The 14,472-nt window shown below is 43.8% G+C and overlaps 1 protein-coding gene across 2 annotated transcripts in view; it reads right to left on the bottom strand.

The window, feature by feature from the left end:
• ZZEF1 (zinc finger ZZ-type and EF-hand domain containing 1) overlaps window positions 1–14,472 on the bottom strand; it is a 239,492-nt gene that overhangs the window by 79,882 nt on the left and 145,138 nt on the right. For both annotated transcript variants that reach the window (XM_088447033.1, XM_088447034.1), the window contains exons 31-34: window positions 13,113–13,235; window positions 10,842–11,003; window positions 7,314–7,443; window positions 1,315–1,453 (exon numbers count right to left, since the gene is read on the bottom strand). In XM_088447033.1, the coding sequence (XP_088303159.1) occupies window positions 1,315–1,453; window positions 7,314–7,443; window positions 10,842–11,003; window positions 13,113–13,235 (554 nt within the window). The remainder of the gene's footprint in view (window positions 1–1,314; window positions 1,454–7,313; window positions 7,444–10,841; window positions 11,004–13,112; window positions 13,236–14,472) is intronic.

The raw sequence follows: 14,472 nt of genomic DNA, 5'->3' as shown, positions 1-14,472 counted from the left end.
CCTGCTGGTATATTTTTAAGTTGTCTTTGTTTCAAAGAGACTGATAGAAAAATGTCTATGGAGGATAAAAAGAAAAATCAAGATGAAAGAAAACCTAAAAAACAAAGTTTTGCTTGCTTTCAGATTATCATCAAGGTGATCCGGTGGTTTTTACTGTCGCTGTGATTAAGGTAGGCCCATTTCTTACTAATAGCGATGATGTTAATGCACCTCCCCATAAACTTTGTTTAGAGGATAGAACATCACAAAGACAGAACATTGAGGGGAGCATATACAGTATCAATAATAACATACCCAATGCGATATTGGCACGATATTAGTGCCCATCACATTGCAGTATGCAATAATTGTGCCCGAATTTCTTAAATAGCACACTAAAAGTAATGTGAGCGGAGTGAAGTGACAGCATCAATGGTCTCTTCACTCAACAATCGGTACTTCTGCACAGTCTACAGACCTTGCATGTGTGGCGGCCATCGCCATAGCTCATAAGTGTAGCTCCGGAGCTTGGTAAATCGGACAAGGGCCCTGATTCAGAGCCGGACGCTCTATTAGAGCGCTCGCTTTGAATCAGGGCCGGCCTTCTTGTTTTTTTAGAGCGGCCTCCTGGCTGCTCACATAGCTGTGGGTGACCACCCACAGCTATAGCGAGCGGCCAGGAAGATGGTCGCGATGGTCAAGACCATCGCGACCATCGGGGTTGCGATGAGACCCTTGTGGTAGGGGCTCGTTGCCACAAGCCTCAGAGAGATTTCGGCTCTCACAGAGCCGAAATCTCTCCCACTGACATCACTCGTGATGTCAGTTGGGCCGCCCCCAAATGGAGGCGTTCACATGGGAACACCGTCGTTTGGGCAGCCACTCCCGCGGCCCGCCCACCGAAGGGGGCGTCGTGTCACTCAACAGCGACAGCACGCCCCCTTTAGTACGAGACCCGGAGCGACGGTTTGTCCGTCGCTATCCGGGTCTCGCGCATGCGGGTCGATGGTGGTCCGTCGTGCACAAGCGCACTGGGCCACCATCGACCCGCTTGTGAGCGCATAGCGCTCACGAGCGGGTCTGAATCAGGCCCAAGGTTCCTAGTGATGTGGTCAGGAACCGTAACTAACAAAATGGGCTATCTGAGACAAGAAAACAGAAAAAAAAAAAAAAAAATGATTTAAGCCACCACTAGTAAATAAATACACTTTGTTTTTTAGCCTTGTATTATATATTGCATTAGGGCTGGACAGTTCCTAGCATCCGAAGTATCTTAAAAACATTTTTCTATATTGATAAAAGGTATAAAATTCCAACGTAAAAGAGTTACCTTACCCAAGAAACATGTTTTACACAAATCCATGTCATTACACTGCAAACAGCGGTAACGGTGCCATGGTGCAATTTTATCACACCCATCACAGGAGATTTCGACATTCAGTAGGTCGCAATATCGTGCGATAAACAAATGCATCTGTAATTAATGAAAGTAGAAACAAGCTAAATATATTTAAAGTGTGACTTTCTCTGTATAGTGAGCCACAGAACAGAGTTGCATGGGTTCAAAGCACTTATGAGACTGATTTGTGAATTGTTAGAAAACAAAGAGGTATGTCTTATATTTCACAAGATAAAATTAGAGTTATGGTAGACTTGCCTAGATAATACCATGGGTATATTATGGTTGGAAGAGCAGGCACCAAACAGTTAAAGCTTTTGCTCCCAGAATGCCCTGGGTCCTTCCCCATATATATACCCTGCCCCAAGCCATATGACTTCAGTTTAGTTAACAAGCCTCAAGACATGAGAAGGAAAGAGGAGAAGGAAGAACAATCGTACACCAGAGACACACTTACATAAGATGAGGGAATCTGTGACTGAAAGAATATAACCCAATGAAGGCAGGTGCGTCAGGGTGGGTACCCTGTGGACCCTATGGACCTCGAACAAAAGGAGTTATCTAGGTAAGTCTAACATAACTCTAATTTTCTTCTTCGGTGTCCATAGGGATCCACAGGGATACCATGGGGATGTCCTAAAGCAGTTCACCTAGGGTGGGAGATGCTCCTGAGAACTCGTCACTCAAAAGGAAGCATCCTGAGAGGCAAAAGTATCAAAGGCATAAAACCGAAAAAAACAAAAACAGAAAAAAACAAGTGTGGACAGAAGACCACGTGGCTGCCTTTCACAACTGTTCAGCTGCGGCACCACGACTACATGCCCACGATGGCCCTACAGACCGAGTAGAATGTGCTATCACAATGCTTGGGACAGGGAGATCAGCCTGTGTGTACACCTGGGAGATAGTCATGCGTAGCCATCTCGCCAGAGTCTGCTTATTAGCTGACCATCCTTGTTTGTGAAAACTATATAATACAAAGAGCATCTGATTTTCTAACAGAGTTTGTACGCTCCACATAGATACGGAGAGCACGAACTACATCCAGGGAGGCTTCACCTACAGAAAGATCTGGAGTCTGAAAGGTGTAATAACAATTTCTTCATTCACATGAAAACGGGACACTATCTTAAGAAGGTAACCCTCCCTTGTACAAAGAATAGCTTTATCCTGGTGAAAAATAAAAAATGGGGAGCGACAAGAGCGCTGCCAAATGAGAGAGACTGCGAGTAGAAGAAATAGCAAGAAAAAGTGTCTTTGCTGTTAACCACTTCAAATCCACAGAGTCCAAAGATTCAAATGGGCAAGTTTGTAACCCCTTTAGAACCAAAGATAAATCCCACGCTGCTACCGGTGGAACAAAAGGAGGATGAATTCGCAAAACTCCTTGGAATTTTTTTTTTTTTTTAACATCTGGTAATGAAGCAATCTGCTTCTGAAATCAGACCGACAGTGCAGAAACCTGTACTCTCAAAGTGGCCAGGCATAGACCTTTGTCTAGTCCTGCTTGAAGAAAAGCCAGAACCCTGGAAACCATAATTCCTATGGGAACACCATTGAACAAAAGAATACCCAACTCTGTAATAGATGCGGGCAGAGGCAGGCTTCTGTGCCCTAGTAATCGTTTGAATTATAGAACTGGAAGAACCTTTCGCTCTTAGGATGGAAGATTCAAGAGCCATGCCATCAAAGTCCGGATGCCGGCAGGGACCCTGTGTTAGCAGATCCTCCCATAGAGGAAGAGGGTATGGACTGTCTATGGACAGAATCTGGATGTCCATGAACCAATGACGTCTGGGCCATGCTCGAGCCACCAGTATTACCCTTCCGCCTTCCTGCTTGAATTTTCTGAGAACTCTTGGTAAAAGAGAAATCGGAGGAAAGAGATATGCCAACTTGAAATCCCATCTTACTGCCAGCGCATCCACGAAGGCTGCTGATTGGTCTCTGGACCTGGACCCGTACCTGGGGACCTTGTGGTTGTGGCGTCACACCATGAGATCTATCGCCGGTAGACCCAATTTGTTTACCAGGAGCTGAAACACTCCCGGATGGAGAGACCACTCTCCGGCGTGTATGTTCTGGCGACTTAGGAAGTCTGCTTCCCAATTGAGTACTCCTGGTATGAATATTGCCGAGATAGCCAGAAGATTATGTTCTGCCCAAATCTTTGTCACTTCCTTCATGGCTGCACAACTTCTTGCACCTCCCTGATTACTGAGGTAGACCACTGTAGTCGCATTGTCGGACTGGATCTGGACCAGCCTGCCCTGGAGCAGGTCCTGTGCCATAACAAGAGCTCTGTAAACTGCTCGCAGTTCCAGAATATTTATTGGAAGATTACTTTCTTGATTTGTCAATCTTCTCTGAAAGGTGTGATGACCTGTCACTGCCCCCCATCCGTGAAGGCTGGCTTCCGTGGTGAGAAGCACCCAATTTGGAATGTGGAACGAGCACCCTTTGTTTAGATGATCCTTTCTCAGCCACTACAGGAGGGAGTGAGGAACCTCTGGAGTGAGAAGGATCCTCTGAGACCTTATAATATGATGCTGCTTGTTCCACCTGGAGAGAATCAATCTTTGTAGAGGCCTGGAATGGAAGATGTGTTGGAGAAAGTGACAATTTCTTCCAATTGATTATCCAGCCGTGCCTTTGTAGGCAGGCTATGGTCATTTGAAGATGGTTTTGTAACATAACCGGAGTCTGTGCCAATATCAGAAGGTTGTCCAGATATTCTGAGGCCTGAGAGAGGCTGTCATGACTGCCATTATTTTGGTAAATGCCCAGGGAGCCGAAGATAGGCCAAAAGGTAGAGCCTGAAATTGATAACGTTGCTGAAGGACAGCAAACCATAAGAATTGTTGGTGGGATGGTATAATAGGAAAATGCAGATAAGTATCCTGAATGTCCAGAGAAACCAAGTAATTGCCCGGCTCCATTGCCAAAATAACTGACTGGTTTCCATATGAAACTTGGCTACATGGATAAACAGTTTAAAGGTTTTTAGATTTAGTGCAAGGCGATAAGACCTATTCGATTTCTGAACCAGAAACAGATTGGAAAAATAACCCCTTCCCTGTTGAGACACAGGAACCGGGATTATTACCCCCGCCTGCAGCAGGGAGTGAATGGCTTCCTTGAAGGGCCAAAGACCTTGACCACATCTGATGGAAGATTTGTGCAAAAAAACTTCTGGTGGGGATGTCTCCTGAAAGTGAGGGCATACCCCTGAGAGACAACTTCTCGAACCCAGGCATCTGTAGTTGTCTGATGCCAATTATCCGCAAACTGAAAAGGTCGGCCTCCCAGCCTGGGATCCCCCAGGAGGAGGCCCACTCCATCAGGCTGGGGGCTTGTTGTCCGGGCAGGCCAGACCTCTTAGATTGTCACTTAGACTTGAGGAAACTAGTTGGTCTAGAGGAAGACTGTTCCTTTGCTTGTCCCTGAGGACGGAAGGACTGAAAAGAAACCTGCTTAGATCTAGTATTTGATGTAGATGGCAGACCTGCAGAATTTGAAGCCGCCAGAGTAGTAATTATATTATCCAACTCTGCTCCAAAAAGTACCTTTCCATAGAAAGGTAAGACTTCCACAGCCCTCTTTGATCCTGTATCAGCTTTCCAAGATCTTAACCAAAGGGCCCTGCGTGCCACTATTGATGCTCTAAAAGCTAAAATTCCAGCATCCACTGTAGCCCTTCCCAGATAGGAAGCCGCTTCCCGTATGTGGGAGATATTCATCATCTGTTCTCTGGTAGCATTTTGTAGTGAATCCTCCAATGCCCTTATCCATTCTTCAACAGCTTTGGCTACCCAGGCTCCAGCTACAGCTGGACGAGAAACCCCTCCAGATGACAAAAAGATTGAAGTCTGTCTTAAAGCAATATTTTCATCCATGGAATCCTTCAGCGAAGACGCTGAAGGAATAGGCAATGTAGCATTTCTGATTAAATGTGTTACATGAGCATCAACAGTAGGAGACACTTCCCATTTAGCACATCCAGAAGGTAGGAACGGACACAATGATGTCATTCTTTTACTCACATAAAACCGTTTATCAGTGTTACCCCATGCCTCCTTGATAAGCTCTTTAAGCTGTTCAGATACAGGGAACTTCGTTTTGGCCACCTTCCGGTGGTGATTACACATTGGAGCCTCCTTACTATGAGCTGGTTCATTATCCTGAATATCTAGGACTGATTTAACTGCCCGCACCAAAGAAGGAACATCCACTGTGGATGGATGATCCTCCTCCCCAGAGCTAGATCCTGGAGAGGAACCCTGTGCATCATCTGATTCCCCTGATGATGTGTCTGAATTCATATGTTGGACAGACTCATAAAAAGATAACTTGCGCTTAGGCCACTACCAGTCTGTTATCAATATCAGATGGTGCGCCATACAATGACTAGAATGGCAATAAACATCCTTCCATGAAAGATGCATAAGAGGTGCAAACATAGTATACTGTGGAGAACCTATCCAAAGAGGCATCGTAGGAGCAGCCATACAATCCACAACCTTCATCATAACCTGGGAAACCCAAGATGGTTCTTCTCCAGGGACAGGTAAACTGGATTGGCGAGGTGACTCTTTAAAACAGACAACAAACAAAGCATCATTTACGTCCTGAGTGGAACCAGCACAGTAGGCTCCTCCTCTTGTTTCCCTTTATCTTTTGACATGGTCAATAAAGGCAATAATTGCAATGTTATGTGACAGCCTTCACAAAATCTTAATTGAATGTGAAGTACTCAGAAAGAAACCTCCACCCAAGAAGGATGGAGAGAAAACAGTGATTGCTATAATTGACAGAATTAGGGAAAAAAAGACAGTGTCAATCAGCAGCTAGCAAGCAGTCACATACCATGCATATGTAATAAAATTACAAACAACTCTAAATCAACTACAGCAACGCAAAGGAATGGTAGGACATAGAGCACCATATACCTTAACCAAGGGAGAGGTATACATGGAGACTAACCCAGACCCTCCTGAGGTACAGGGCGCACTGAGCGTGGACCGTGAGCGTGTTATACACGTGGAGAGTAGGCGGAACAACCTAGATGCGTCTGGGTCAGGGGAGTAGCTGCCTAGGTAGTACCTACCTCCCCTAGGCTGTGTTAACCAGCCGGGTATGCTGGCCACGTGGCAACAGAAGCTTCTGCTGCCGATCCCCGACGTCAGACGATAAGGCCTCGACAGGTGCAGTGAGGACACAAACAATCCCAGGCCCTGACAGCAGTGGATTCTGGGGCATCTCTGACACCAAAAGCATGGACTGCCACACGCGATTCCTCGTAAGGGAGGAATCACCTTACTTGACAAATCCGAACATCCGGTTGCAGTCCAAGTCACAGCACTGCTGTTGGCTATGCTCAGCTGCGACCCGCCGAAATCATCAGCACAATTATTTATGTTGCAGCCCGTCGGAGGTAAATGGAGTCACATTACCTGTGTCTTAATACAGACGCTGAGTACTGCTGACTCAAACATAAGAAAATAAAAAGCTTAGGACTGCCAGAGCAGTCCCGTTACAAAGGTGCGTCTTGATCCTGTAGACCCAAACGAACAACTGAAGTCCTATGGCTAGGGGTGGGGTATATATGGGGGAAGGACCCAGGGCATTCTGGGAGCAGAAGCTTTAACTGTTTGGTGCCTGCTCTTCCAACTATAATATCCCAATGGTATCCCTGTGGATCCCTATGGACCCCGAAGATGAAATATGCAAAGGATCACAAAGGTTAAGGGTGGATGCCATTTTTTTTGTAGTTCTCTAGCTATTCATACATACTTTATGTTAAGGGGTAACATTGGGGATTTGAAAGCCAATTAACACATATTGTATGCAATATCTAAAGCATGTGAATATGATAATAAACACAAAAAAGGTATAAAAAATATGAATTATAAGGAAAAGAACATCAAATTCTCACCTTTCTCCTTACATCTGGATCAGCTTGACTTATTGTTTCATACCAGGCTTCAAACATTCCATCCTTGCATTCTTCCAACCACAGAAGGTTCTGTCTATAGTCTTCTCTCTCATCATCTTCCTCCCACTGACTGCAATGCGAAATGGACATTCATAGCAAGCTAGTGTAAAAGTGTAGTATTCATCCCCAGAAACTACCAGTAAGAGGAGAAAACATGGCTGCTGAGCACATGCACCAAAACCACTGACTACTGAACAGGTTTTACCAAACTATAGTGCAGGCAAGTGACATGTAACCTAAACTTTACAGAAAAATGCTTAGGAATGAGAATTAAATATTCAGCATTCATGTTTCATTTAGGACAGTTTATAAAGAGAACAACTCTACATGAACCATGTAGAAAAGTACATTGCATTTAAAACATATTGTTATGGGATAGGCTTACTGTGCCCCTGTCGGTTACCACTATGTATGGGGTCACGAATTACAAATGTATTTGGTATTTCATTTATGATCAGTAACCGGCCACTACTGTCCACTCCTACTGGTCAGACCAGACACTCGACAACAGTGTTAACTGTGCACCACCCCACAGTGGTAGAACAGTTGCTGTCACTACCAGGATCCTTCCCTAGCAGAAGGAACTGCTTACTCCTGGGTGGTGTTTATAGCTGCTACAGCACCTCTAAGCCTGAGAAACCAGTAGACTGTTTACTTTGGATCCGTGCTATTGGTATTATGTCTGGGCTTGCGGATTCGGGACATGATGCAGAGCTTAACTTAAACCAATTACAATGCAGAAGACAGACCAGCATGGACACGCATTTACACCTGTTAGGAGCCTTACCTTTTGTGGCTGCTATAGGGCAGGTGCAAATATACACTGATGACAATAGTCTCTGACTAGGCAATGGCAGAATCACCTCTCCTGCCGAGAGCACTTCCTTCACTGAATGTGCATAAATTAAAGGATGGAGCAGATGCTTATTTGTGTGGGAGTTTTTAAGGGCAAAACCGAAGGTAAGTATTAGGGATTAGGTTTAGGGGTGAGGGTTAGGCACTAGGGGGAGGGTTAGACTGCAAGACCGGAGGGTTAGGCTTAGGCTGCGGGAAAAGAGGGCTAGGTGTAGGGGTAGGGTTAGGAGAAGGGTTACCTTACTTACCTACAGGCGTCGGAATTTCAACCTTCAGTATTACGGCATCTGAATTGCAACCGCTGGCAATGTGTGCACCGGGATCGTGTACCTAACCCCTTCAAACGCAGCTGTAGTGCTCTGCTTTCTAAGGACCATCAGGAGGCAGCACACTGTACTGCATGCATACATTTGAATTCTTCCAGCTCTACCGGGGGAAGGGAGGCTCTGGCACTACCCTGTGTGGGAAATCGGAGTGAACACTTCCCTTTTTAATAAGTTCTTTAAGGGACTCAAACTATCCAATTAGCCCTGAAGTCCACCCGACGCCGGCACTTATCTGGGCTTTCTTTTCAGGACCTGATGTAACCCGAAAAATAATCCACGAAAAGTGCAGTTTGTTCACCCCTGAAATGGCGAAACACGTAGGTCCATGAGCTTATCACGGATCCTATGTATTTTCGGGAGAAATATCCTATTTTGTCTGAAATAATAGTATAGGGGAAAAAAACATTGGCGAAAAATCCCCATTTTCACTGGTCACGGCTAATTGGATACCCCCTAATTGTCCACCCACACAAAGTACAACAATACTGAGGTCCTGCAAACGAATACTCCAACAATGGATAAATAAGTATCATTATATACAAGCTAGCATCACAGAGCATGAACATCTTTGTTTTCTAGGATCAAGCTGAGAGGAATGATGCTGCACCTACCTAACTGGTGTCCATCTAATGGCTTCCCAAAACTCAACTTTCAAGCAAAACAATCACCCGCTAACCCAAAATTCTAAAACCATCCTTCAGTATAGCGGACCTGGCAACCATGGGTATATAATATAGTTGAATTATGATTTTAAAGTCTAATGGATGTTTCTAATGCTGCCCCTTTTAATTAAATAGGAATTACATATTGGAAAACCTTTATAGCTCAACCAACACTGACTTGAACCATGACGCAAATGTAATTCAAAGGGAAAACATCTTATATTACTACGTTCCAAGCTTTTAAATATTTGCTCATATGAATCACTCTGTAAATTTCCTATTTATAGGAGTAAAGAATGGAATATAGATATAGTGTTGCCAATGTAAAATTAATAATACTGGATTTGTGTCACTTAAAGACCATATAGTAAGAGCTTTATAGAATGTGTTTATCACAATGGAGCAGCAAACTGTAACCTCATGTTGCAAACTATATGATTGCAGAGATGAGGATAAGTGTGGGATAAGCTCGGTTAGTGAAAATGTCCAGCAGCTTACTCCTGGATGAACACTAAAGCTCTTCTACAAAACGACATGTACTGTGTTTTGTTCCACCAATGGGCTACAGTTTTATCAAATGCGGTCTCAAATAGGTCAGTACAGTACTTTGCAATAAACATGATCTCAGCAGGCAAGCTGGCCATAGCAGTTTACAGATCTAAACTACATTTACTTCCCTACTTTAGGACTGAGGGCATTATGGTGCTATAAACTTGTTGAGACATTCCACTTGGGACCCTGTTTTGGCAAAACACAAATCATTTAGCAATTTATCATTTCTTCACACCCTTTAGTTCTTATTTTTTTAGAATGGGTGTCTATAGTGAATTTTAATACTAACAATTGTAAAAGTTAAACATTTGTAACAAGGCACAAATATTGTTATAGAAAATGAAACCCATGCATTATTGTGTAACACTAACTTGAAAAATCTCTCTTAAACATGGGATGTAGTTAATATGCCGCCGTAAGGGATGCCGGCAGTCGAAATCCCAACGCCAGAATCCCAAACCACGGCCAGAAGACTGGCACCGAAATCCCGACACTGGTTGAGATGCAGATGCCGGAATCCCGACAGCCGGCATCCCGAACGTAGGTAAAGCAGGTAAGTATAGTTATACGCCGCTAGGGGGAAGGATGGAGCTAGGCACTGGGGGGGGGGGGCTTGCTAGGTGGGAGGAGGGTAAGGGTTAGGCTGCGGACAGGGGGGGGGGGGGTTAGGTTTAGGCACCATTGGGGGGGGGGGCGGGGGGGGTTAAGCACTTAGGGAGAAGAGTTGGGTTTAGGCACCACCAGGGGGGGGGGGGGGCGGTTAGGCATTAAGGGGGGAGAGTTAGGGTTAGGCACTAAGGGGTTAGAGTTAAGGTTCGGAGGGAGGGTTAGGGTGCAGGAGGGGAGGGTTACTATACTTACAGAGGCCCTGTCGGCATGCAGAGCATCGGGATGCCCAAATCTGTCTTTTGACGGGCGGCATCCCGACTAACAGTATGTCGTATTACACCCCTTAAACACAACTTAGTTCAATTGTATATCTTGTCCTCCAGCTTCATCACTGTGATGCCAATATATCACATCACAACATGCTTTTTGGTCACACTGAGATAGGCAAATATTACATCACTCACCTCACAACACTGTCATAGGTACTAATATTCTCCTGAGACACTGATACGAGAAGTTCTGGGAGATCAATACGTTGAAAGAATGGGAGATCCTGTGGTTCCCAGCTCATGTCCAACATGTGGAGGAGTGTAGTCTGCACACAGGATAAGGCTGGGAGCAGTGACCTGTGCACACAATACCACCAAAGTTAAACTGAGAAAATAAGTACTTCATCTCAGAGGAACATGATAGCATGACAAATACTAATGAGATATCTGGAGGAACAAATCAACTAAGTATTCCTTGACGATCCAGCACACAGAGATTGAGGCTAAAGTGAAGATACTGTATACATATATGCAAGATCACTTAATGTTTTATCATCACAAAAATGTGAAGGTACTTTCCTCTTATCTTTCCAAAAAGATCCATGTGTTATTAGTGAGACCTCTAAAAGAATATCAAAGACTGAGAAGAAAGCAAATGCTTGATAAATTTACCAATGTAGGTGAGAAAGGAGAAGAGAAAGACTATTCACATGGAACACAGAGTATATTATTCAGTCTGGTAATCTAACTGAATAATATTGCCTTTAAACATAGCACACACATATGGCCCCCATTTATTAATGATCGCTTTTGCAACGCTATCAGGGCATGCCAGTAACGCCCATGATTGCATTGCAAAATGAGATCATAGCGGCCGTATGCATTATTTGGGACATGGAGAGACACGGGCTCCAAAAGGAGTCCGTCCCTGCGATGTCTCCGGAGAGCTGCTGCGCATGCACAGTCCCGCGGACTGCACATGCACAGCAGCCATAGCCGGATAGGGTTCTGGCAGGTCCCTCCGCTGGCTAATTATGCACAGTGTAGCCCATAGGCTACAGCGGCTAACAACTTCTTCAGATGGCGTTCGCTGCGGGGGCCATTATCTGGAATGCATAGCATTCTGGATATAGGTAAATTTGTCAGCATCACATCCCCTGTAGAAACCTATGGGGGTGTGTGGCTGCTAGCAGTAATGGAGGAATCACAGCAGGTATCGGAGATACCTGCTGCAGTCCCTCATTAATACATCAGGGGGATATTTAATATTTGAGGTAAACCCCAGAAAACGGTTGTTTGAGGATTATACCTCAAATATACTTTGATAAAAGGGCTCCTATATGTCCTACACACTGTATAGGCACATCTACATAATCCTCATCTTGCTTCCATCTCCTCACTCTGCCATCTATCACTCTACTCCTGCTTCCTCCTTTCCTTTCTTCCCAGCTATCCTATCAGTCTCTCATGTCTCTCCTGAATAGAGGACCTAGACACTACTTCTGTGCAGTGTGTATTACTTCATGGTAAAACAAAAACACACCTCCTCCCCTCACTTTAAGCTCTGCCGGGAACTGTAGCAAGTGGATTAAGTCTGACTTATAATAGACTAGACAATTTTCACGTATAGAATAAAACCATCACATTCAGTATCAAGAAAAAGTTGTGCAAATTACTTTGGCTATGCAAATTATATAGATTCTGTATTTAACATCAAAGTTCTGTGAAAAGAATGAGAACATCGGCTGGCATGTTTGTAACTTCTAAAAAAAAAAAATCTACAAAAAGGTAAAATAAAAAAATCTCCCATAGTAGCTCATACAGGTATTCACACCACATATTTATTATATATATTATATCATTTATATACATACAGATGTGTCCTCATACATTTTTGCTCCAGTCTCATGGAACAGCCCTTCCAGGCGTGCCAGGTCATGTGTGATTTTACACAAAAATTAATCTTAGTCGCAAATGGATGCTACAACCCGCTTCATGAGACTGCACTAATGCATTTGATATGCGCCACTTGTATATCTGTGTTCAACAATCTGAATCTGCATACGAAGTGTTACAATGCAGCGCCTGCTTTCCATGCAGAGGTCGTTTACAGACTCAGTCGTACACAGATATAGAAGTGTCGCATATGAAATTAATTAGTGCAGTCTCATGATGCGGTTTGTCACATCTGTTTGAGATGGGCGAAAAAGACGCTGGGTGCAAACAGAGTCTCACAGTACCTGGCGGCTCTTCTGCTCCAGGGATCTCGTGGCACATGGCATTTTGGAGCCTAGGTTTATGAGGACACATCTGTATAATGGGTAAAACAGATTAAGGATCCAACATAAAAGTTTACTAAAAAAAAAAAAGTGTTATGCAACTTTGAACAACTAGCCAGAATTAAGCCCTTGCTAGTAATAGCAAACTTCACATTACACATGGTATATTATTAGGTTTAATACATACAGCCTGTCCTTAAGGTTGTTGAAATCCTTCACAGCATTAACTAGGACAACAACAAGCTTGTAGTAGGATTCTCGAACTTCTCTATGGAGTTCTGCACCACAGCCTTCCAAGTGGCCAAAATAGCTAAGAAATAGACAAATGGTAATTATTTTCAATAGCTTAGTACTGTATTTAAAACCTACATTTGCATGAACAACTGCAAGCACCTTACATGTTACTGCAGAGCTTAAAATAATACAACACAGCAATTTCTAGTTACAATTGTTTTTTTTATGAAGGGAGCAGAAAAAGCAGTGCCCATAATACAAAGTGTAATATGGAAGGTGACAAAATTAGAGAGAGACACGTTTTCTACTTTACTGCCACCCTGTTCATAAATCCCTAAACAATCTCCTCTCAATGGTAGTGTGAATACAGAATGACAGAGGCAAGGATATGGGTCTTGGGGAAGATGTTTACAAAATGAAATGATGGTGCAAGTATAGTGCAGTAAGCCCACTTGAAGATACAGCTTTATTATGCTACAAGTAACGGTAGTGGAAATCGATTAATATTTCTGTACAGAAACGGATGCTAATGTGATCGCAGATGTGATTTCACATGGACCACAGCTGCGAAAATAGTTCCAAAGTTTCCCCGAGCATAGGGACACCCACTGCTGCCTTCTCATCGACATCGCGTATTAGTATAAATATTGGTAACATCGACCATCCCTTGTGGCAGGTCTGACCTGTCTCAAATACAGCAGCTCCCCTGACACGCAGAGAATTCTCATGCTGCATATGAGATCGTTAATTTATATACAAGACAATTTACTTGTTTAAGTGAAAAGCAAAAACAATCTTCGGCTGGAACATAGGAACTGTGCGGAGAACTGTTCTATCGTCACGGAAAATGAGAAAAGACGGCTTGAAAAACAAGATCCCCAGCTCGGAACCCTGCCGAGCTGAGGCAATAGCCATAAGTAAAAGCAGCTTCCAAATTACGAATGGAAGCTCTGCTGAAGCCAAAGACTCAAATGGAGGCCGTTGGAGAACAGATAGCACCACGCTCTGCGAAAAGGTTTGAACTTCCGGAAGACTAATCGCCGCTGGAAGACATGGCAAGTGACATCTTGAGCCCCAACCTGCAATTCCATGGTCCAGTGTCCCCCCCCCAGCCTTGTTGCCAGAGAAAAACTCAGAAAACACACAAGTCTTGAAATACAATGTAAATTATAAAAATTGTCACTATAGCAACAAAAATATATTTATAGCCAAAGAAAACTGAACAGAAATCAGGTCATAACATGAAATGTAAAGAACAGCATTTATGTTGTGCTACAATAAACTGTTACATAAACATCAGGTCAGTGAAGATC

The sequence above is a fragment of the Taudactylus pleione genome, unplaced genomic scaffold (genome assembly GCF_031769625.1).
Source record: "Taudactylus pleione unplaced genomic scaffold, aTauple2 ptg000411l, whole genome shotgun sequence".
Taxonomy (NCBI): Eukaryota; Metazoa; Chordata; class Amphibia; order Anura; family Myobatrachidae; genus Taudactylus; species Taudactylus pleione.
The sequence above is the reverse complement of the archived record's forward strand: the minus strand, read 5'-3'. Positions and strand labels throughout refer to the sequence as shown.